Genomic DNA, 23,273 nt, shown 5'->3' with positions numbered 1-23,273 from the left:
GCCCGCAGGGAGCTGCCTGGGACCCACCGTCTGCGTCTCGTCCTGGCACTTCTGCCGGACGTCACTCAGCATGTCTCGGAGCTTGGCCTTCTGCTGGTCCATCTCATCGAGGCGGTCCTGCGCATCCTGCTTCTGTGCCTCCAGCTCCTGCAGACTGCTCGCCTCCCGGTCCAGGTCATTCTGCAGTTCCTGGGAAGAGGGCAGAAGGGACCTGGGGCTGGGAGGAGGGGCTGTCCCTGCGATTGTTCAAAAGTGGGAGCAGTCCAGGGTGTGAGCGGACTGCCTCAGTGGGGTACCGGAGGCGGGTGGGAATGAGCACCAGTGCTCACAGGACTCTTTCTGGGTTGACGGAGACGCTCTACAACCAGATCAAGGCCACAGTTAAGCAACACGTTCAGTATGCTAAGAACCACTGAACCGTACATGTTAAGTGAACTTTAGCGCAGTGTGGTGGCGCACGCTTGTCATCCCAGCATCCGGGAGGCGGAGACCGGGGGATTGCAGTTCGAGGACAGCCTCAGCTACTTAGTGAGGCCCTTTGCAACTCAGTGAGACCCTGTTTCAAAATAAAGGATAAAAGCCAGGCGTGGTGGCACACGCTTGTAATCCCCACACTTGGGAGGTAGAGACAGGAGGGTCACGCAGGTTCGAAGCCAGCCTCGCTGTCTTAAGAGACCCTGTTTCCAAATAAAATATAAAAAATAGGTCTGGGAGTGTAGCCTGGAGATAGAAGGATTCCATCCCCAGTACCACCAAAAAAAAAAAAAAAACATAAATAAACAAACAAATAAATAAATGATAAAAAATAGGCTGGGGGTGTAGCTCGGAGGTAAAATGTCCCAGGGTTCCATCCCTTGTACTGTTAAAAAAAAAAAAAAAAAAAAAAGTGAACTTTAGCCCAGTGTGGTGGCGCAAGCTTGTAATGCCAGCATTTGGGAGGCTGAGACAGGAGGATCTGGGTTCACAGACACCCTCAGCTACTTAGGCCCTTTGCAACTCAGTGAGACCCTGTTTAAAAATAAAGAATAAAAAATAGGCCTGAGGGTGTAGCTCAGAGATAGAATGCCCCTGTTTTTCATCCCCGATACCACCAAAAAAAAAAAAAAAAGTGAACTTTACATTATATGAATTAGACATCTCAATAGAGAAACTGCTGTCTGTGGTTATAGACAATCTTTTTTTGTTTTGGTACTGGAGGTTGAACCCAGAGGCATTCTATCTCCAAGTTATACCTTCATCCCTATTTCACTTTTTATTTTAAAACAGGTGTTGCTAAGTGGCTGACAGAGTTCACTAAATTACTGAGGCTGCCCTTGAACCTGCAATCTTCCTGTTTCAGCCTCCCAAGTATTAGAATTACAGGCATGCACCAGCATACCCAGCTTATAGGCAATATTTTATTATTATAGGCAATATTTTATTATTTTGTGGTACTGGGAATTGAACGCTAGGGCATTCTGTCTCTGAGCTACATGTCCAGCCCTATTTTTAATTCTTTTTTATTTGAAACAGAGTCTCACTAAGTTGCAGAGGACCACACAAGTAAACGAGGCTGTCTGCAAACCTGGATCCTCCTGTCTCAGCCTCCCAAATGATGGGATTACAAGCATGTGCCACCACGCCCGGCTTAGCAATATTTTATTTGATTTTTTGCAGTACTGAGGATTGAGCCCAGGGCTATTCTACTTCTGAGATACATCCCTAGCCCTGTTCTTTATTCTTTATTCTGAAACAGGGTCTCACCAAGTTGCAAGGGCCTCACTTCATAGCTGAGGCAGGCTATGAACTTGTAATCCTCCTGCCTCAGCCCCCAAGTACCGGGATTACAAGTGTGCGCCACCACGCCCAATTGGTAATTTTTAAAAATCACTTTAGAGGCTGAGACAGGAGGACTCAGGTTCGAAGCCAACCTTGCTACTTAGTGAGGCCCACTGCTCAGAGGTAGAAGGCCCCCGGGTTCCATCCGCAGTACCACAAAAATTAAATAAATAAAAAGAAAGACAGAAAAATCACTTTGGAGCTCAGTGTGCAGCATTTGCTTATCATGTACAAGGCCCTGGGCTCTATTCATGGCGCACGCGTGCACACACACACACTCACACGCACACTCTCTCTCTCTCACACACACACACACACACACACACACACACACACACACTCAGAAGCTGCAGGAGCTGACATTTCTCACTTGTGCAGACCCACGGCCCCTCCTGGCTACCATCCAAGGAGCTTCCCCACGAGACATTTAACAACATCTGATCAGACGAGCGGCGCCTTACCTGCACTTCACTGGTTTTCTGTCTGATTGCTTCTTCCTTTTCTCTAATGTCTTGTTCCAGTGAATACTTCTCTCTGTTTAAAAACATTTCATGAAAACACAGTGAATAAGCAACCATTGCTACCGCACAGAACTCCCCCGCACGGCTGCCGAGGACCAAACTGCTACCCCACAACGCCACCCGTGGAACACTGTCGTGGTGGCGGAAGTCTGCCCAGAGCCCGGACCACCCGTCCTGCCTAACTGCTATGGTCTGGACGTGGACTGAGTGATTCCCTAAAGGGCGATGTGCCAGAGGCTCGGCATCCAGGCGGGCGGTGAAGTGGGGGCAGCCGAGGCATGGGGCTGGGGGCGAGGTAACTGTAAGATCAGCGGGAGCTGCCCTAGGAAGAGCCTCCTGCAGTTCTCAGGAGGCTGGCTGCTGCCCCAGGGTCAGGTCAGCATGCGGAGAGCAGGCGGCTGTGTGGCTCGCCTGCAATCCAGTACTTGGAGGAGGGTCACAGGGCAGCCCCGGCAACTCAGTGAGACCCTGTTTAAAAGTGAAAATAAAACCGGGCATGGTGGTGCACGCTTGTCATCCCAGCATTTAGGAGGCTGAGACAGGAGGATCACGGTTCACAGATTGACTCAGCTACTACTTAGTGAGGCCCTTTGCAACTCAGTAAGGCCCTGTTTCAAAATAAAGGATAAAAAATAGGTCTGGGGGTGTAGCTCGGAGGTAGAATGCCCCTGGGTTCCATCCCCAGTACTGCAAAATAAAAAAATAAAAAAGAGGAATAGGGCTGGGAATGTAGGTCAGAAGTACAGTGCCCCTGGGCTCAATCCCCATTACTGCAAAAAAACCAAAAACAAACAAACAAAAAACCCAGCAAGCCAGGCTAGTCATGGTAACATGCCCAGCACTTGGGAGGCTGAGATAAGAGGGTTACAAGTTCAAGGCCTCAGCAACTTGCCAAGACCCCATCTCAAAATAAAAAGGGCTGGGGGTGAGCTCAGTGGTAAGGGATCCCGGGTTCCATCTCCATCACCAGCACACACCAGCAAGCCCGGCTTCCGAATCCCTCTGGGTTCCTCCGCGGCCACGTGACCTGCCGCGCACCACTGTGAGGCCATCTGCCTGAGGCCCTCACCAGAAGTAGGGCCACCCCACTTCGATGCCTGCCTTCAAAACTGAATTAATAAGCCTCTTTTCTTTCTTTCTTTCTTACTTATTTTTGTGTGTGGTACTGGGGATAAGTGAAGGGGCATTCTACCTCCGAGCTACACCCCAGCCCTATTTATTTTGAACAGGGTCTCACTAGGTTGAGGAGTCTCACTACTTGCTGAGGCTGTCCTGGATCCTGCGATCCTCCTGTCTCAGCCTCCCAAGCACTGGGATTTCAGGCATTCACCACCATGCCCGGCTTCTCTTTTCTTTATACATCACCAGCATTGGTTATTCTACTACAGCAACAAAAAAGAAATTAATACAATAACCTCCCCTTTCTCTCTCCAGAGACAACCACCAATTAGCAGAGCACGTCCTCCCCCTGGTGGCCAGAGAGGAGTGGGGCGACCTCCTGAGGACAGCGGGCCTTAAAGGTGCAGGGCCACAAGGAGGAGTGCAGCTGGTCTCTAAGGGCAGAGTGGCCCAGCCCAGACGTGGCAAGGACAGCGGCCTCGGCCCACGGCTGCGAGATCTCGGTTCTGCCAACATCTGGGTGAGCCCGGCAGCAGCGTCTCTCCTGGGTCCTCTGACAGGCGCCCTCTGTGAGCCTGAGCAGCCACCCACAGCCCTGGAGCAGGTGCGCTCGGCTGTGATTTCTGTCCCGTGGCAGGAGCCAGTCGACACACTCTACACCCCCTATCCGCTGGCTTGCTACCACTCAAATGCTGACAGGCCAGCAGGACACCGAGGCCTAGGACTAGGGCAAGTGACCCCCCCAGGCCATAAGGAGGGGTGTGCGTTGGCCTGCACCTCCTCTGCTGTGTGGGGAGGCGCTGAGGAATGTCCCTGATGACAGGCTCCAGAGGATGCACGGGGCGGGGAGCCTGGGGTGGGCTGGGCAGCTCCAGCCTGCAGCGGGAGCATCATGGAGTCTGGCTCCAGGCTGCCAGTGGCCCTCCTGCGGGGCCCCAGAGCGGCCACCATCGTTCCAGCCCGTTCCAGCCCTCGGGCCACCCCGGAGCTCAGAAGCACCGCCCCCAACCCTTTTCCGAGGGGCCATTCATGCTCTGAGGTGTCTGCAGGGCCTGGCAGCTCAGATGGGGCGGGCCACGGGGCCTGGGCAGCTGTGCACGCACCTCTGTAACTGGGCGACCTCCTGACTGATGTCATCCAGCTCCTTGACGCCAGTGAGCTCCCCGGATCCCAGAGAGCCCGAACTGTCCTAGGGGGATGCAGGCAGTCAGGGGGTGGGGCCAGGGCCAGCCATCATCTTCTCTTTAGCTCACAAGTGTAGGGACAAAGGTGGTGGCCGGCAGCTTGGGGAGCATGAGGCGCCCTCCCCACCCCACCCCAGCCTACCCCCGGAGAAGGCGGGACACAGCAGGGCTCGCGGGGGCTGCCAGTGCCACCTTGTGGTGGGAGCTGGACATGCGGGAACAGAAGAGGGTGCTCCCTGGCCACTCACCGAGACGGGGGCGCCTCTCTCCGAGGGCGGGACCATGTCCGGCGAGAGGACCTGAGGGGGGTCGATGCCTTTACTGACCTTCTGCTGAATGAAATACATAGCTAACGCGAATTGGTCTTTGCTTAACTTCCCCGTTTGCCTCGTATCGGCCAGGGCCCTGGGAGAAACGTGGGGATGGGGATTACACGTCACAGGCCAGGCTCAGCCTGCGTGAGACCACCAGGCTCAGCACCCACCGTGCAAACACGACGGCGACGCACCTCGGCCAAGACAGTGGCCCGTGGTGGCCCGCCCTGGCACCCCACCATAAGCCAGCTGCCCTGGGGCCAGCTGCGGGGGCCACCCGGCCCTCCCTCACCAAGACCTCACTAGCAGCGGGACCAACACAGCTGGCCCTCTTGCCCGTCACCCCCGAGGCAGAGCCGAAGCGGGGAGCACCTGGTACAGACCAGCTGTTCTGCTCACAGAAGCTGAGGCCACGTGGGTGGTCAGCACATGAGAGGACTAGCACCCAGCCTCGCGCCCCACTGTGAGCAGAGCACACAACCTCTGTTGTGTTCTGTTGACACCCAACCTCTGACAGGACGCTAAGGTAGGGAGTTCACAAGCCTCCAGACAAAACTGGGGCCTTTACAGAGGGCCTCAAGGGCTCTCCCTGCTCCTCTGCTCCAGAGAAGACGACGTCTACACACCAGGAAGCGGCCCTCCACAGGCACTGGATCTGCCAGCGGTGTGGATTCCAGCCTCTGAGACAGGGAAATTTGTACCTAAGCCAGCATGTCTGTGGTATTTGTTACAGCAGCACACATGGACCGATCCCTCCTCTTGGGCCCACAGAGGCTGCCTTGAGGGCCCCCTTGCAACTCAAGTGTACCCCGCGCACTGGCTTTCTGAGGCCCCTGAAGTCACAGCGTGTGACCGGCTGAAGGCAGGGGTGGGCAGAGCTCTAAAGAGAGAGCCTTGGGAAGGGAGGGTCCCCGGCAGCAGGGCACCCAGGAAACCCGCCCTCCTGATCCAATACAGCTGCACCCGGACACCATCGGTGAAGAGGCTGGGCTGGCCAGGCCTCGCGGAGATCACTGGCAGAGCTGTGCTCTGATATCCGTGCTGGGCGGCAGCTGGAGCTGGAAGGTGTGCCGCTCATTCCGCCGTGTTTGCCGAGGTTGGGCCTCTGCCAGGCTGATCCTCTCAGCTTTTCTGCAGGAGCCCATGAGCTGGGGGCCCACGGGAAGCAGGGCCAGGGCCGGCTGCCGCCAGTGCCCACCCACAGCACAGGGCCCTGTGTGACTCCACCCTGGCTGGGATGGAAGGGGGGCCGTCCTGTGCTCCTGCAACCCCGGTGTTATCCCAGGTCAGCTGTGCCCTCCCCTCTGCCAGCCGTCGCAAACGAGTCTCGACTACGAGTTTCAGTGTCCTCTCGGCCACTGCAGAGCCCACTCAGGCTTTCGTTCCCCTCTGCCCCTGCATGGAATGGCTTCCACTGTCCCCTACCGTCCCCAGGCATCTCATGGTTTCATTGGTTTCGTTTCTGCAGTACTGAAGATAAAAACCAGGGCGTAATGCTTGCCGGGCAAGTGGCCTGCCACGGAGCTGCATCTCCAGCCTTCGCGTTTCATTGTTTTTGTTTTTGGGGAGCTGGGGAAGGAACCCAGGGCTTCGTGCGTACTAGACAAACGCTCACCACTGCGGGGCCCCTCCGGCCCTCATAATCCTGCTGGGATTGCCATGTCATCGGCAGCTGAAATGCACGCTGTGATTCCCTTGCACTGCTCCTTGACACCATGGTGTTGTGTGCTTGGGACTGCGTGTGCCACCCGTTTCAGGATCCTAAGGGGCTGTTGCACTTTGCTGGGGCCATGGGGGCTGCAAACCACTGTCCCTGGCCGGAGGTGGCCTGGCCGCCGACATGAGCACTCTCTGGACGATGACCCTGCGGCGGCTGACTCAGGCCCAACACCCAATAGCGCGGCCTCTGACTAAGAATGGCTACTCCTCAACCGAGCCGCAGGTAACGTGCTGGGCTCCACTGCCCACAGACTCGCCTCCGAAATCCCTCTCCTGCCCCTCACAAGCCTTGGGGTGCTGCAGAGCAAAGCAGAGGGTGCCTTCGCCGTGGTCAGTTACAGGAGAGGAGACTGCAGCCCTGGAAGCGGGCTTGGCGGGGCCCTGGGGAAGCAGCGCTGAAGCCAGTGCGGCCTCTGGGAGCAACGTCGGTGTCACAGAGCAGGACTGGGGGAATGCCCCCGCCCCCGCCAGCCTCTGAGGCCCCACCCGGGGCACCCAACCGCTCCAGCAGAGCCCTCTAGAACCCCGATGGGCACCTGACCCACCACTGGAAGACGGCGAGCCGGTGGCGGGGCTCGAGTCGCACGCTCTCCTTCACCAGCGGCCCAGCCCGGCCCTCCCGCCGCGCGCGCCTCCACCCTCGGGCTCGACTCCTCCTCACCAGATGTGCGCCAGGAGGTTCTGGGTGAGGCCCGAGTGCATGAAGATCTCCTTCACCTCCTGACCACTCACGAAGCCGTCCAGGTCCAGGTCAGTCTTGAGGAAGATCTCGTCGAACCGCATCTTGTCGGCCACCGGCACCACCCAGGGCACTGTGGGCTGGAAAGGTTTGAAAGGTGGTTAACCGGAAGCGGTCGTCACCCACACGCACGCTTCCAATGGGCTTACGGTTCAAGGGCTTTCACACACATCTGGCACCAAACTCCTCTCGGGACTCTGGGAGGCGAGAGCAGACAGACCCTGGTGCACAAGGGAGGAAATCGAGGCTGAGGCCGGCTGGTGCTGGCGCGGGGGAAGCACTTGCCCAGCACGGGCAAGGCCCTGAGTTTCATCCCCAGCACCCCCAGAAAAGAGTTATACAAGTTTCTCCTTGTTTTAGTTTAATTTTTAATTTTTTGTGGTACTGGGGATAGAACCCAGGGGCCTTCTACCTCTGGGCTACACTTCCAGACCTATTTTATATTTTATTTGGAAACAGAGTCTCATTATGTTGCTGAGAGCCTAAGCTGCTGAGGCTGGCTTTGAACAGCGATCCTTCTGTCTCAGCCTCCCAAGTCCTGGGATTACAAGCATGTGCCACCACACCTGGCTTCAAGTTTTTCCTTTTAAGCATGTCCAGATGACTTAAAATGTCTGATGCAGTGTAGTTATGTTCAATAAATAACTCTCACACTGTACTGTTGAAGGTGCAGAACACAGCACTGGGAATATAATTACTATTTATAAGAAAACTGTCTTCAAATGATACAACATGCAAGTTACCTAAATAGTTATACTATACTGTTTATATCCTAATGGCCAGGAGAAAAATCTACGCCTGTTCAGTACAGATACAATTTGTGTGTGTGCGCTCTTGGTACTGGGGACTGGACCCCGGGACATTCTACCTCTGAGTTATACCCCACCCCTTTTTGGTTATTTTGAAGCAGGGTTTCACTAAATTGCTGAGGCTGGTCTCAACCCTGCACTCCTCCTTTCTCGGCCTCCCAAGTACTGGGATCACAGATGTGCACCCGGCTTGTAGCTAATGCTTTCCCAGCACAGAACCACCACCTCTGTCTGCACCGACCAAGGCAGAGGCGTGGACCCACCTGCACCTGCTTGATGCCGTGCTTGGGGGACAGGCTCCCCGTGCTGTTGAGGCTGCTGACGCTGCCGTGGGAGGGCGTGGAGCGCAGGCTGTCTTTGGGCGGGGGGCTGGCGGGCAGGACAGGCACGGCACCAGGGAACACAGTCTTCTTTCTCTTGGAGGGTGGGATGAGGGACGGGGGCAGGACGGAGGGCACAGGCTCCTTCTCGAGGGCCCGGTACACCAGGTGCATGGCCTGTGGGCACAAACAAGACTCCCATGAGGTGCCAAGGCCGGGCGGAGGCCCTGGGGAGCGCGGGAACATGGGAAGGCCGCACAAGTATGAGGACACTTTCAAGCCCACCAGAGTGAAATCAGCCTTTTCCCGAGTCACGTTCCTGGGCTTGGCTTCAACAGGGCAGTTGCTTAAGTGCACGGGACTGAAATGAGCACAAAGGGAGACGCACCGCGGCTCGGGCTGCGCACTCCTCATCCACAAAGCTGAGATCCTCACTGCTCCCAGCGCCAACTGCGCCAAGAGGCCACACCTGACCCCACGTGACCAGCCACAGCCCAAACACGGTGGCAATGCCGAGTGTGAGGGTGTACAGAAACAGTGGACTCCCACCCCAAGTATCCCACCATACGATGCAAATATCCCACGGTCTGCAGATACCTAGACATTGTCTTGTCCTAGGCATCTGGAAGAAGGGAAAATCAACCTATACTGTTCTACTTCCCTAGATAACTCAGTTTTGGTTTGTTGTTACTATTTATTAACGCATCATCCTTAACTGCAGGGGACTACTTTATTCTACTTTGAGATTTAATGGAATGTGGTAAGTGAATAAATCCTACTATTAGTAGAGAAAAGCCAGAGATGCTGGGTAAGAGAAGCGGAGGGAGGAGAGGAAGGAGGATGGTGGCGGTTCCTATGGCTGTGGTCTGTGTTCCTCTAAAATTCATCTTGAATCTTAATCCCCAATGCAACAGTTCATCAGTAATATGGGAAATATAATAAGTTAATAACGTGATAAATGATGTGAATTGCCCAATTTTGAATTGGGCAATGTGTATATAAGAGACTTCCTGGTTTTTAGGAAATACACACTTAAGTGTTTTAAGATCGAGTGGAATGTGTCTGCAATTTACTCTAAAATACTTCAAAGGCAAAATCTGTGTACACCGGCAGGAAGAGGGAGCGAGGAAGAGACAGGGTGAGGCAACAGGACCAGGGGGCCGGAAACATGGGTGCGAGGCACTCACAACCTCTATTACCACAACTTCTCTGTGCATCTGGAAACACGACCGAGTAAACGCTCTGTGTGTGTGTGTGTGTGTGTGTGTATGTGTGTGTGTGTGTGTGTGTGTGTGTGTGTGTGTTACTGTGGATGGAACCCAGGGACATACCTTTGCACTACACTCCATCCTTATTTTATTTGGAAACAGGGTTTCACACAATTGCTGAGAGCCTCATTAAGTTGCTGAGGCTGGCTTCAAACCTGTGACCTGCCTGTCTTAGCCTCTCTAGTACTGACACATGCACCACCATGCATGCCTCAGAATAAACACGTGTGTGTGTGGGTGTGTGTAACTGGGGGTTGGACCCAGGGACATTCTACCTCCAATCTATCCCTCAGGTCTCCTATAATTTTAAAACAGGGTCTCTCTAGGTTAATGGAAGTCTTAGTACTTGCTGAGGCTGGTCTCGAACCTGTGATCCTCCTGTCTCAGCCTCCCAAGTACTAGAATTACAAGTGTGCGCCACCACACCTGGCAGAAAAACACTTTTAAACTACAGAAGTCAAGAGGAGACCAAGGTGAGCCGCATACGCCACCCCAGAGCACAGGAAGGACCGCAGCAGGAACGCACCACAGCAAACTCATCTCGGTCCAGCTGTCCGTCCTTGTCGATGTCGCTGAGGTCCCAGACCTGTGGGGACAGACCAGCGTGGGTTACACGGGGAGGAAGGCCTGTGTGACAGCGGTCCTGCCCACCAGAACGCAAACGCTGTGAAACCATCATGTGGTGAAGGAAATCCTTCCTGCCACACATTCACTTTGTCAGACAAACCCATGATTCTAATCACATCTGGGGCTATACTTTATTATTATTCTTATTATTATTTAATTTTTGTTATCATTTATACTTTTATTTATCATTATTTTTTGGGGTGTAGTACTGGGGGTGGGACCCAGGGGCTTTCCTACCTCCGGGCTATAGTCCCATTTTATACTTTATTTCTCACTGAGTTGCTGAGAGCCTCGCTCAGTAGCTGAGGCTGGCTTTGACCTGTGCGTTTCTCCTCTGTAAATGCGTGGCTGGCCGGGCTGTGGGCAGGCGTGAGCATGTCTGTGGGGCCTCATCTCCTCTCCCCGAGACTGACTGGTGGGGCAGAAGCGGGGCCTGCATTGGGCCACACAGCACCCTGAAGGCAGCGGCGGGCCTGGGTCCCTCAATTGTGTCCCCAGGCCGTGGTCAGGCATCTGACTTCTGGCCCAGCGGCTCTGGTGCGCCTGGAGTAGTGCGGACTCCCAGGGTCCACCTGCGCTGCTTGGCTCATGGGCCAGCCCGGCACTCGGTCCCGCGTCCAGGCCTCCTCTCCACCTCTACTTCCAGCACCAGGCTCTGGCCTCGCAGTTCCACAGAGGCAAGGGCCTCCAACTGGTTTCTCTCTCACACAGAACCTGGCCCTGCTGCTGACAACATCCCAGGCCTTCAGCCCAAGAGACAGAGCCCCGGGCCAGGTTGCCACGACCTCCGCGCAGAGCAGGGCCCCACAGCTCCACACACCGCGGCCTCACCTGAGGGCACCCTGGTCTCCGGCACCGGGGACCAGTGCCCGCCTGGGACTCTCCAGAGCTGCCCGGGGGAAACCGACCCTCCCTGCGCACTACTGCCCGAGCCACCCTGAGCCCAGACTGCTCGGCCACGGCCGGCCTGAGCGCAGGGAGCCAGTGTGATCCACGGGAGGCCATGGCCAAGGACTGGCAGAGCCACGCAGGCCCCACGGGGAGGTGCAGGACCACGGCACTCACCCTACCCAGCACGTCCAGGGGCAGCTTGGAGTTCATGAGGACTGGCTTGACCTTGTCTCCAGAAAGCAAGCCGCCAATGGGAAGCAGGCTTTCAAAAATGCCGTCGAACTTCGCCTTTTCTTCCACCTGGTTGGGAGGAAACAGCCCGAGTGAGCAGGAGCACCGCTGTGGGGCCCACGCTGCGCTTCCACCCACGGCCAAGGCCAAGTGGAAATGGCCCGGCCACTGGGCGGGCGAGAGCACAAGCTCACAGCCTTGGCCCTGGGGTCACGGTCAGCAGGAGAGGAGCTGCCCGGGTCCTGCTCTGCCCACAACGGCTGCCCAGATGCGGCAGGGGCCTGCGCGACAGGCCATAAAGACCTCAGAGACCTCTCCTGTCTACCTCTAAGGTGCACAGGAGGGCAGGAGGGATGAGATCAGGCAGATTTCAGTTTTTGAGCAAATAATAATAAGCCAGGTGTGGTGGCACACACTTGTAATCCCAGAACTTGGGAGACTGACACACGAGGACCACAGGTTTAAGGCCAGCCTCAGGTACTTGGTGAGGCCTTGCAACTTAGTGAGACCCAGTTTCAGAATAAAGAATTAAAAATAGGGCTGGGGGTATAACTTTGAGGTAGAATGCCCCTGGGTTCAATCCCCGGTACCGCAAAAATACATAAATAACTATAAACTAGAACTTTATTTTATTTTTTATGGTACTGGGAATTGAATTACCTCTGAGGTACCTCTGAGTTCCATTATTTTTTCTTTATTTTGAAACAGGGTCTGTGATGTGGAGGGCCTTACCAAAGTAGCTGAGTCTGGTTGCAAACCTGTGATCCTCCTGTCTCAGCCTCCCAAGCACTGGGATTACAAGCCTGTGCACCACATCTGGCCAAACAATTTTAAACAAAGGAAGCCAGTTGTGGTGGCGCATGCTTGTGATCCCAGTGCTTGGGAGGCTGAGACAGGAAGATCGAGGGTCAAGGACAGCCTCAGCAAGTAGTGAGACTCTCAATAGCCTAGCGAGACCTGTCAGAATAAAAATAGAGCAGGGTTGAGGGTATAATTCAGAGCTAGAATGCCCGGGGGTTCAATCCCCAGTGTATATATACGTATACATATATATGTATATGTATACGTATATATATATGTGTGTGTGTATGTGTATATATATATATGTATATAATGTATACATACATATGTATACATTATGTATATATATCCCCCACAGGAAGTCCTCTGTATTTTTTTTTTTTTTTTTTTTTTTTGGTGGTACTGGGATTCCTGGAAGCCCTTCTACCTCCGGGCTACACTCCCAGACCTATTTTTTATACTTTTTATTTTCGGAAACAGGGTCTCTTAAGCCAGCGCTCGCGGCTGGCTTCGAACCTGCGCGATCTTCCTGTCTCTGCCTCCCAAACGCGGGGATTACAAACGTGCGCCACCACGCCCGGCTTGAAGTCCTCTGTTTCTAATACTTGAAAACAGTGGTAAAGGTCCATTGGTGATAGAACACTTGCTTAAGAAGCCTTGGGCTCCATCCCAGCAGCATAAGAAAAATAAGAAGTAAAAGCAGCGCAGGAAGGGGCGGCTGGTGAGAAGGATCAGGACTGGATTTCAGTCTCCCCGCTCAGGGAGATGAAGCCCATGGCAAAGAAGCGGAGGGGGAGCAGACGCCTGCCCTCTTGCTGAGGCTGACCATGCCGGGGCCCCGCTGAGGACGTGAGGCTGAGGCCGTCACAAAAGGGTGATGCCTCTGCCTCCACACCATGCAAGTTTCTAGTCTAGCTGAGTCCATATAAACTAAAAAACAGTCACTGGGCCTGCAGGGAACAGGGAGCTAGTGCTTCATGGGTACAAAGCTTCGGCTGGAAAGATGAGAACGTCCTGGAGGTGGATGATGGATGATGCTTGCACAGCAACAAGAATCATTAGCACCACCGAGCTGTACACTTAGGACGGGCCAACATGTTAAACTGTGTGCCATCTGTAGTATATGACATTTTAGAATAAACTCTGGAGGGCTGGGATGGAGCTCAGTGGTAGAGCACTTGCCTAGCATGTATGTAGCCCTGGGCCCCAAACCCAATACCACACCACAAAGAATAGATATTTCAAAAAGAAGTAAGCCGGGCGTGGTGGCGCACACTTGTAATCCCAGCATTTGGGAGGCTGAGAGACCAGAGGATTGTGGTTCGCGGACAGCCTCAGCCACTTAGGCCCTCTGCAACTCAGTGAGACCCGGTTTCAAAATAAAGAATAAAAAAAAAAAAAAAATAGGGCAGGGGGTGTAGCCTGGAGGTAGAATGCCCATGGGTTCCATCCCCAGATCCTCAACAACAACAACAAAAAAGAATTAAGCCAGGCGTGGTGGTGCACACTTACAATCCCGGCATTTGGGAGGCCGAGACAGGAGGATGGCGGTCCGTGGACAGACTCAGCTACTTAGTGAGGCAGCGGGGCCGCCCGTCCACTTACCCTCACAGCCCAGGCGGCCTCTGCGGACGGCGGCGTGACCATCAGGGGGCTGCTGGTGTCGTGCTGGGGACAGAGAGAAACGTTCCTCGTGGCTGGCACAGACTGTCGTAGAGGAAGTGCCGACTGAAGAGGGTCCGCACTTCCCAGTGCTCTGGGACGGGGAAGACCTCCAGAAGCCAAACACAGAATGACGTGACGGCCCGGCCAGCCCGCCTCCAGGCGTGAACCCAGGAGTGAAAGCAGGCGTGCACACAAATCCCGGTACACGAATACCCACGGCTGCACTGCTCAGGACAGCCAAGAGGTGGAAACGTTCAAATGCCCAGGTGGACAAACAGGATGTGGTCACCCATACGATAGAACACCCAGCCACAGAAGAGAGGCCCCAAGCCACGCTGCCACAAAAAACCTGCGTGCGCAAGCTGGGCGCAAAGGCCCATGCCGTGGGGCTCCCTCTGTGGAAATGTCCAGAACAAGCAAATGCAGAGACAGGAAGCAGCTCCTGGTGTCTGCCGGGGTCTGGGGGAGGAGAGCGGGAAGTGACTGCTGATGGACACAGGCATCCTTTTGCAGGGACGAAATGTTCTTGAGCTGGACAGAGGTGGTAGCGACACAACATCGTGAATGTGCTAAATGTCACAGAATTGTGTGGTTTAAAATGGTGAGCTGGGCCAGGCGTGGTGGCACACGCTTGTCATCCCAGCATTCAGGAGGCTGAGGCCGGAGGATCAAGGTTCATAGCCAGCCTCAGCTACTTAGTGAGGCCCTCCACAACTTAGTGAGACCGGTTCAAAATAAAGACTAAAAATTAGGGCAGGAGGTGTAGCTCGGAGGTCAAATGCCCCTGGGTTCCAGCCCTAGACCGGCCAAAAATAAAGAATAAAACAAAATGGTGAGCTGGGCCAGGCGTGGTGGCACACGCTTGTAATCCCAGCGTTTGGGAGGCTGAGACAAGAGGATCTGAGTTTGAGGACAGCCTCAGCTACTCAATGAAGCCTTTTGCAACTCAGTGAGACCTTTTTTCAAAATAAAGAATAAAAAATCGGGTTTGCCGGGCGTGGTGGCGCACGCTTGTAATCCCCGCACTTGGGAGGCGGAGACAGGAGGATCGCGCAGGTTCGAAGCCAGCCACAAGTGCTGGCTTAGGAGACCCTGTTTCCAAATATAAAAAAATGTAAAAATAGGTCTGGGAGTGTAGCCCAGAGGTAGAAGGGCTTCCAGGAGCCCCAGTACCACAAAAAAAAAAAAAAAAAAAAAAAAAAAATCGGGCTAGGGGTGTAGCTTGGAGGTAGAATGCCTCTGGGTTCCATCCCCGGTACCAATAAAAAAGTGAGCTGGATGTGGTGGTGCACGCTCGTCATCCCAGGAGCATCGTGCAGGTTTGCAGCCAGCCTCAGCTACGTAGTGAAGCTCTCTGCAACTCAGGGAGAACCTGTTTCCAAATAAAGGCTCAAACAGGGCTGGGAGCACAGCCCAGCGGTAGGAAGCCCTGGGCTCCGCCCCCAGCACGAGCAAGCACACGTGAAACGGTGAGTTTGGCGAGAGGTCTGGATACTCACGAACTTCGGCGGCGGCATGCTCAGACTCAGGCTGCTCAAGGTGACTTCGTGGCCGCTCTGCGCACAGGCCACCAGTCTCAGCGCGACATAGAAGCCCTGCAGACCCAAAGAGTGAGGGCGTCACCGCCGCGGGCCGGCGAGGCTGGGGGCCAGGGCTCTCACTTCTACAGCGAGGCCTGTGCCCACACCCGCGAGCCAGGCGCGCTGGACTCGGCCTGGGACACGGTGGGAAGAATATGCTGAAATGGACTTATATGTCCACGTGTGGTGAACTTTTACATAGTATATTTTGCAGAAATAAGGAGCTCCTAACATTTAAGAATTACATAAAGTAGCAGTTAATATGTTTAAAGTAACAAATGATTATAAGTGTGCATCACCACACCCAGGTGTTTTTAATTTTTTTTTTTTTTGTGGGTGGGTCTGGGGATGGAACCCAGGGGCATTCAACCTCCGAGCTACAACCCCTGCCCTATTTTTTATATATATATATTTTTAAATAGGGTCTCACTAAGTTGCAGAGGGCCTTACTAAGTAGCTGAGGCTGTCCGTAAACCGTGATCCTCCGGTCTCAGCCTCCTGAATGCTGGGATGACAAGTGCGCGCCACCACATCCGGCTGGATTTTTTTTTCCTTTTTTTTGCAGTACTGGGGATGGAACCCAGGGCCTCACATATGCTACACAAGGACCAACCACCAAGCTGCACCTCCAGCCCTCTTTCTTATTCTGTGACGAAGGCCTTGCTAGGTCACCCAGGCTGGCCTCGCACTTGCCCTCCTGTGACTCGATGGACGACGGGCGTGCACCGCGACACTGGCGGCGCCGCGCTTCAGGGCTCTCCTGCACAAGTGCTCGCAGTGCTTTGAAAGCGCAGTCAGGCATCTTCAAACACAGTTGGGGAGAGGCTGAACTCACTTAACTTACATCCAGGACTATTTCAAGCAGTTTTAAGTATGGTACTGCAAAATTCCATTTGTATAAGTTTCACGCCCAGCAGCGTGAAAAAAAGTCATTTCTACAACATTCTTGAAGTGACAAAATCGCTAGGTTGCAACAACCTGGCACTCGCTAGGGTTCGGATGTGACCGCACAGGCGCGGCACGAGGGAGTCTCTCTGGGCTCAAGAACTGTCCTGTGTCCCGAGTGCGGTGGTTACACAGATGTTTGAGCCAGACAGAACGTCCCAGCACCACAGAGCGCCGCCAAGACCAAGCGCGGCGCGGCGCACGGCCTAGAGCCTGAGTCTGACTCGCCAGCACCCGCCGCTGGCTCTGCTCGCTCCCTGCTTACGTGAGATGCTGAAAGATTCTCAAGGCCCTGCCACACCATTTTTGCAATTTCCACAAGAATTTCAAGTTATTTCAAAATTGAAAAGTCTTGCTGGGTGTGCTGACGCACACCTGTAATGCCTCAGTCTCGGGGAGACGAGAAAGGAGCGCCAGAGGTTTGAGTACAGCCTCAGCGAGACCCTGTTTCTAAACAAATAATAAAAAAAGGGCTGGGGTGTAGCTCAGAAGTAGAATAACACAGTTCTATCCTAAATGCCAATTTTAAATAAATAGTAAGTAACAGGCTTTCCTTTCAGGGTGACAGGCCCGAGGCCCGCCGAGGCGGCTCGCCGTGCGTGGTCTCACAAGCTCTGCGCAGGCGGAGAGCTGCGGGGGAAGCCCCAGCCGCTGCTGAAGGGCGCCAGCCCGCCCTCCCCGGGTCAGCACACGAGATATATACCTGTTTGTCCAAGAACCCTTTACCTTCTGGATCAGCCAAGTCCCATATCTGCAAAGACACAAGAAAGCCTATGACCATGGCTGGCTGGCCTGAGTGTGAAGAGAATAAGACTCCCCCCACCCCCACCGCCGCAGTTGCTTACAGGCCTCTCCAACTGACACCCCCAAGGCAGGAGCCGTTCTGTGCTGCACACGAGAGCCAGGCAGACCGGCTGGAGGCAGGCCCCAGAGCCAAAGGTCACTGCACTGTGCACTCCGACAGATGCACAAGCTACCAAGAGCCCAGAGCCCTGCATCCGGTCCACTTGTCTGCCTCTGACAGTGAAGGCAGCGCCATCTGGGCACCTGAATCCCACAGGCACAGCCCAGGGCTCACGCTCACTGGCCCAGTGGCCGGGGGCAGGCCCAGGATGGGGGGGTACACAGCGGCCTCACCAGCAGGGGCGCCATGAGGACGGCTCCAGAGGCGAAGCCGCTGCTCGTCCTCGTCCTCACCTACCTTCCCTAGGATGATGTCCGAGAGCCCTGACTTCTTCAGAAACAGCGCGGCCTCGCTGGCCCCCACTCTCCCCGTGTATGCCGGATCGACCTGAAGGGGAGACAAGTCACACTGCAGCCCCAGGACGTCAGGAGATGGCCAGAGGCTGCTTATTTGGAGAGCAGGAAAGGCCTGGAAGCCACTTCAACAGAGCTCCCCTTGGGCCTGAGCCTCCAGCTCAGTCTCTGTCTTCCGTAAAGACTGGGCTGGCTGGGAATGTGGCTGTGGACAGAGCACGCACAGCGCGAGCGAAGCCCTGGGATCCATCCCCAGCACCAACCCAACGACCATCGACCAATGAATCAAAAACTTACCTGCTTGTAATAAGATTCGTACAACGGATTTCCACTGGGAATCTGTAAATGAAATCATAGACACTGGTCAAAAGTGGCCACTCCCCTAGGGAAAAATATCACCCAGCTGGGTGTGGTGGCACATGCCTGTGATCTCAGCACTTGGGAGGCTGAGACAGAAAAATCACAGGTTCAAGGACAGACTTAGCAATGTTAGTAAGACTCTAAGCAACATAGCAAGACAATATTCCAAAAGAAATTGTTTATAAAGGGCTGGGGGTAAGACAGGCGTGGTGGGGCACGCTTGTAATTCCAGCATTCAGGAGGCTGAGATCGGAGGATCGCAGTTCGCAGACAGCCTCAGCTACTTAGTGAGGCCCTCTGCAACTCAGTGAGACCCTGTTTCAAAGTAAAGAATAAAAAACAGGGCAGGGAACGTAGCTTGGAGTTAAATGCTCCTGGGTTCCATCCCCAGACCCGCAAAGAAAAAAAAGGGGGCTGAGGTAGCCGGGCATCATGGTGGCGCAGGCTTGTAATCCCTGCATTTGAGAGGCTGAGACAGGAGGATCACAGTTTGAGGCCAGCCTCAGCTACTTAGTGAGGTCCTTTGCATCTCACTGAGACCGTTTCAAAGTAAAGAATAAAAAATAGGGTGTAGCTCGGAGGTAGAATGCCCCTGGGATCCATCTCTAATACTAGAAAACACTAAAATATAAATATAAATAAGTAAATAAGTAAATAAATAAATAAATATAGGGCTGGGGGATGTAGCTCAGAAGTAGAATGCCCTGGCTTCAATTCCCAGTACCACACATTCTTTTTTTTTTTTTTTTTTTTGCGGGTCTGAGGATGAAACCCAGGGGCATTTGACCTCCAAACTACACCCCCTGCTCTATATTTTGTTCTTTATTTTGAAACAGGGTCTCACTAAGTTACGGAGGGCCTCATTAAGTAGCGGAGGCTGTCCGCGAACCGCGATCCTCCTGAATGCTGGGGTTCCAAGCGTGCGCCACCACGCCCGGCTCCACACACTCTAAAAAGGATCACTCTACCACATTTTTCTTTCTTTAGACAGGATATCCTTGAACTCCTGGGCTCCAGCAATTCCCCTATCTCAGCCCCCAAGGAGCAGGGAGGGGCCGCAGGCACGTGACACCGTGACACCCGTGACCCGGGGTGTTCTCCCAGCTGCAGTCATCACTACCTACGTAGGCGATGGTGAAAGTCAAAACGTAGGCACTTGACACGTCCTCCAGGCAGCTCAGTGTGCTTCTGGCCACAGTGCAGCACTGCTCAGCAGTCAAAGCCAGCGCCACGTGGCCTAGTAAACCCTAATCCCAGTGCTGACGGACGGCCGGGAAGCAGAGGCGGCCACCGCAACTGTTTCCCACCCACTGCACCATGGACTCCGGCTCAGAGGCAGAGGACACCCAGCCCCCAAAGCTGGTTCTCTGGCTCCGGGAGCAGAAGAGGAATTCCCCACAAGATGGTGAGTCACCTAACACATCCCCTAGGTCTTCCCAACCTATCCTGTTCATCCTCCACCAGCCCCGGATGACAGCTCAGAAATGCTTGGAAGCACACACACACAGTGACAGGCCCGCAGGGGAGAGCTGGCTGAGGCCCCTCCCCGCCCAGGCAGGGATTCCAAGGCCCCAGCTGCACTCCGCAGTCCAGCCCTGGAGGTGTGGCCACTCAGAGGTGGCCACCTCCTCTAGGTGGCCAGCGAGCTGGGCCACGTGAGCCCACCTGGATCCAACCTCACCGTGGCCAAGTCCCGTCTACCGCCTCCCAGGATGAGCTCGGCGGAGGGGGCCTCTGGAGGAATGAGGGTGCCACGAGACGCCTGTGAGAGGGTTTGAATGCACCCCCAAAGCTGAGGGGCAGGAAGCATAGCCCAGAGCAACAGGGAAGGACCGCCTGAAGCCCGTTCATCAGAACCCCCTTGCCGCCGCACGCCACTTCTCAGTGGAGAGGCCAGGGAGGGCCCTCTGGTGAGGGTCGCTGGCTCTGAACCAGCACGCACCCAGCACTTGTGTAGCGCATTGGAAAAATGCTGTTTCAGGTTAAAAATAATATCCAATGGCCCAGCTGCACTGGGGGACGCCGACGGTTGTGAGCGGATGGAGAACTGAAAGTACAGAGAAGACGACCGACAGACAGATGGAAATGCAAGCGGTGCAGCGCGGGGCCAGCCAGACGGCACCTGCCAGGCCTGGGCTCCATCCCCAGTGGAAGGGAAAAGGGATAGAGAAAGGGGACTGCAGGTTCAAGGCCAGCCTGAGCTTATCAAGATCCTGTCTCAAAATAAAATATAAGTCCACAGTGTTGTAGGCTGATACTGCCAGCACTTGGGAGACTGAGACAGAAGGACCTGTCTCAAAATAAAACAGGACTGACAGTGTAGTTAGAAAGTAGAATACCATGGGCTCAATCCCCAGCACCACACAAAAATAAAATAAAATAAATAAAATGGGCCGGGGCTGGGCATGGTGGCACACACCTACAATCCCAGCACTTGGGAGGCTGAGACAGGAGGATCGCGCAGGTTCAAAGCCAGTCTCAGCAACTTAGTGAGGCTCTGAGCAACTTAGTGAGACCCTATTTCCAAATAAAAGATAAAATGGGGTTGAGGTGTATCTCAGAAGTAGAAGTCCCCTGGGTTCCATCCCCGGCACCACAAATAAATAAAAAGGGCTGGGTTCCAGTTCAGTGGTAGAGTGACTCTGGGTGTTTAATTCTCAGTATTACAAAGGGGGGGGGGGAGAGATCAAGGCAGGCAAGGAAGGAGGAGTAATGTACGGCAGGGGATGAGCGGGACGGGAAGGAGTTCAATGTACAGGCCCACTGCCCCCTCCCCCGAGCACGGGGCTCTGGGGGCTCACAGCACCATCCCCAGGAAGTGGCACAAAAAGGGCAGGGTAGCCTCTCAGCGTCGTATTAGATGACAGTGTTCGGCCATTACGTCCTGCATGATTTCCCAGGTTAGAAGTCTAGCATGTGTCCAGAACATCTCTCCCAAGAGCAGTGGGATGGACAGAATGAGGCAAAGTTAGCCAGCTCTGCGTCGCCAGGCACATCACCTGCCACTGGCTCAGAGATGCCAGAGTCCCCTCCTTAGGTGACAATGGCGTCCGTCCCACCAGTGGAGTCACAGATCTAAGCCGGGCGTGGTGGCACACACCTGTAATCCCAGTGCTTGGGAGGCTGAAACAGGAGGATCGCAGGTTTGAGGTCAGTCTTAGCAACTTAGTGAGATTCTGTTTCAAATTAAAAAATAAAAAGGATCTGGGCATGGTAGCGCACACTTATAATCCTAGCATTCGGGAGGCTGAGACAGGAGGATCGTGGTTCCCGGACAGTCTCAGCTACTTAGTAAGGCCCTTTGCAACTCAGTGAGACCCTGTTTCAAAATAAAGAATGAAAAAATAGGGCTGGGGATGTAGCTCGGAGGTAGAATGCCCCTGGGTTCCTTCCCAGTATCGCAAAATAAATAAATAAATAAATAAATAAATAAATAAATAAATAAATAGAAAGGGTTGGGGGTGTAGCTTAGAGGTAGAATGCCCCTGGGTTCAATCCCTAGTACAAATAATAAAAGGCCATAGGCCTAAAATACATTTATAGGGTTGCTATTGAGGTCTCCGAGCTACTGTGATTCCAGTGGAGGAAAATCAGTTATGGCATTTGGAGTATTCAAGAAGTATTGTCTTAAACTTCCCCAATACTTCAGAGTACCAAGATCCACGACTGAGAGGAGCAAGGCCAGCAGACACGGCGACACTTCGCTATGATCCCATGATTGTCCCATGCCTCGGAAGCTGAGACAGGAGGGTCACTGGTTCAAGGCCAGCCTCGGGAATTTAGCAAGACTCTCAGAAACTCAGCAAAACCCTGTTTTAAAATAAAATAGGGAGCCTGGCCTGGTGGTGCACGCTTGTAATCCCAGGGCTTGGGAGGTTGGGATAGGAGGATTGCACACGTTCGAAGCCAGCCTCAACTACTTAAGTGAGGCTCTCAGAAACTTAGTGAGACCCTGTTTCCAAGTAAAATATTAAATAGGTCTGGGAGTATAGCCCGGAGGTAGAAAGCCTCTGGATTCCACCCCCAGTACCAAAAAAAATAAATAAATAAAATAAAATAAGGCCGGGCATGGTGGCGCAAGCTTATAATCCCAGTATTTGGGAGACTGAGATAAGAAGATGGCACAGGTTCGAAGCCAGCCTCAGTTACTTAGTGAGGCTCTCAGCAACTTACTGAGATCCTGTTTCCAAATAAAATATAAAATGGGTCTGGGAGTATAGCCCGGAGGTAGAAAATCCCTGGGTTTCATTCCAGTACCACACACAAAAAAAATAAAATAGGTTTGGAGTGTAGCTCAGAGGCAAAATGCCCCTGGGTTCAATCACCAGTACCAAAAAGACAAAACATGCTGGGAGTCTTTGCACACATTTGTAATCCCAGTACTTGTGAGGCTGAGACAGGAGGATCATAGGTTCAAAGCCAGTTTCAGCAATTTAGTGAGGCCCTCCACAACTTAGTGAGACCCTGTTTCAAAATAAAGAACAAAAAATAGGGTTGGGGTGTCACTTGGAGGTAGAATGCCGCTGGGTTCCATCCCCAGTACCCCCCCACAGACACACAGGGCTGTGGGTGTTGCTCTGAGGTAGAATGCCCCTGGGTTCAATCCTCAGTAAGTACCAAAAAGCAAGTGCTGATGAGGTTGTGACATTGCTGGTGGAACATAAAGGGTGCAGCTCTGGCAAACAGCTCAACAACTTCTCTTAAAAACCTAAACACAACCGGGCGTGGTGCCACACGCCTGTAATCCCAGCATTGGTTTGCAGACAGCCTTGGCTACTTAGTGAGGCCCTCCACAACTTAGTGAGACCCTGTTTCAAAATAAAAGAATAAAAAATAAGGCAGGAGATGTAGCTTGGAGGTTGAACGTCCCTGGGTTCCATCCCCAGACCCGCAAAACAAAACAAAAACCTAAACACACCGCTACCACAGCCCAGCAACTGTCCTGAGCAAAGAGAAAAGAAGCCTCCTGCCCACACCCCGGTGTGCTGCTTATACCAGCTCTGCGAGCCGTAGCCCGATCTGGAGACACCCGGCACCCTTCAACTAGTCATGAGTTCAGCAAACTGCAAGCCAAGCACATCACACAATGCCCACAACCAGACCGA

General features: G+C 53.8%; 1 protein-coding gene across 3 annotated transcripts in view; it reads right to left on the bottom strand.

Annotated features, from left to right (window-relative positions):
• EPS15L1 (epidermal growth factor receptor pathway substrate 15 like 1) overlaps positions 1-23,273 on the bottom strand; it is a gene marked incomplete at both ends in the record, with an annotated part of 77,290 nt that overhangs the window by 42,601 nt on the left and 11,416 nt on the right. For 2 of the 3 annotated variants that reach the window (XM_080714975.1, XM_080714976.1), the window contains 13 exons: positions 28-189; positions 2,280-2,352; positions 4,562-4,647; positions 4,891-5,047; positions 7,337-7,494; positions 8,487-8,720; positions 10,338-10,397; positions 11,504-11,629; positions 13,967-14,029; positions 15,526-15,621; positions 17,255-17,302; positions 17,753-17,842; positions 18,106-18,147. In XM_080714975.1, coding sequence (XP_080571101.1) covers positions 28-189; positions 2,280-2,352; positions 4,562-4,647; positions 4,891-5,047; positions 7,337-7,494; positions 8,487-8,720; positions 10,338-10,397; positions 11,504-11,629; positions 13,967-14,029; positions 15,526-15,621; positions 17,255-17,302; positions 17,753-17,842; positions 18,106-18,147 — 1,395 coding nt within the window. The remainder of the gene's footprint in view (positions 1-27; positions 190-2,279; positions 2,353-4,561; positions 4,648-4,890; positions 5,048-7,336; positions 7,495-8,486; positions 8,721-10,337; positions 10,398-11,503; positions 11,630-13,966; positions 14,030-15,525; positions 15,622-17,254; positions 17,303-17,752; positions 17,843-18,105; positions 18,148-23,273) is intronic. The other variant, XM_080714977.1, reaches the window with a different exon arrangement.

The sequence above is a fragment of the Muscardinus avellanarius genome (genome assembly GCF_963383645.1).
Source record: "Muscardinus avellanarius genome assembly, chromosome: 18".
Taxonomy (NCBI): Eukaryota; Metazoa; Chordata; class Mammalia; order Rodentia; family Gliridae; genus Muscardinus; species Muscardinus avellanarius.
The sequence above is the reverse complement of the archived record's forward strand: the minus strand, read 5'-3'. Positions and strand labels throughout refer to the sequence as shown.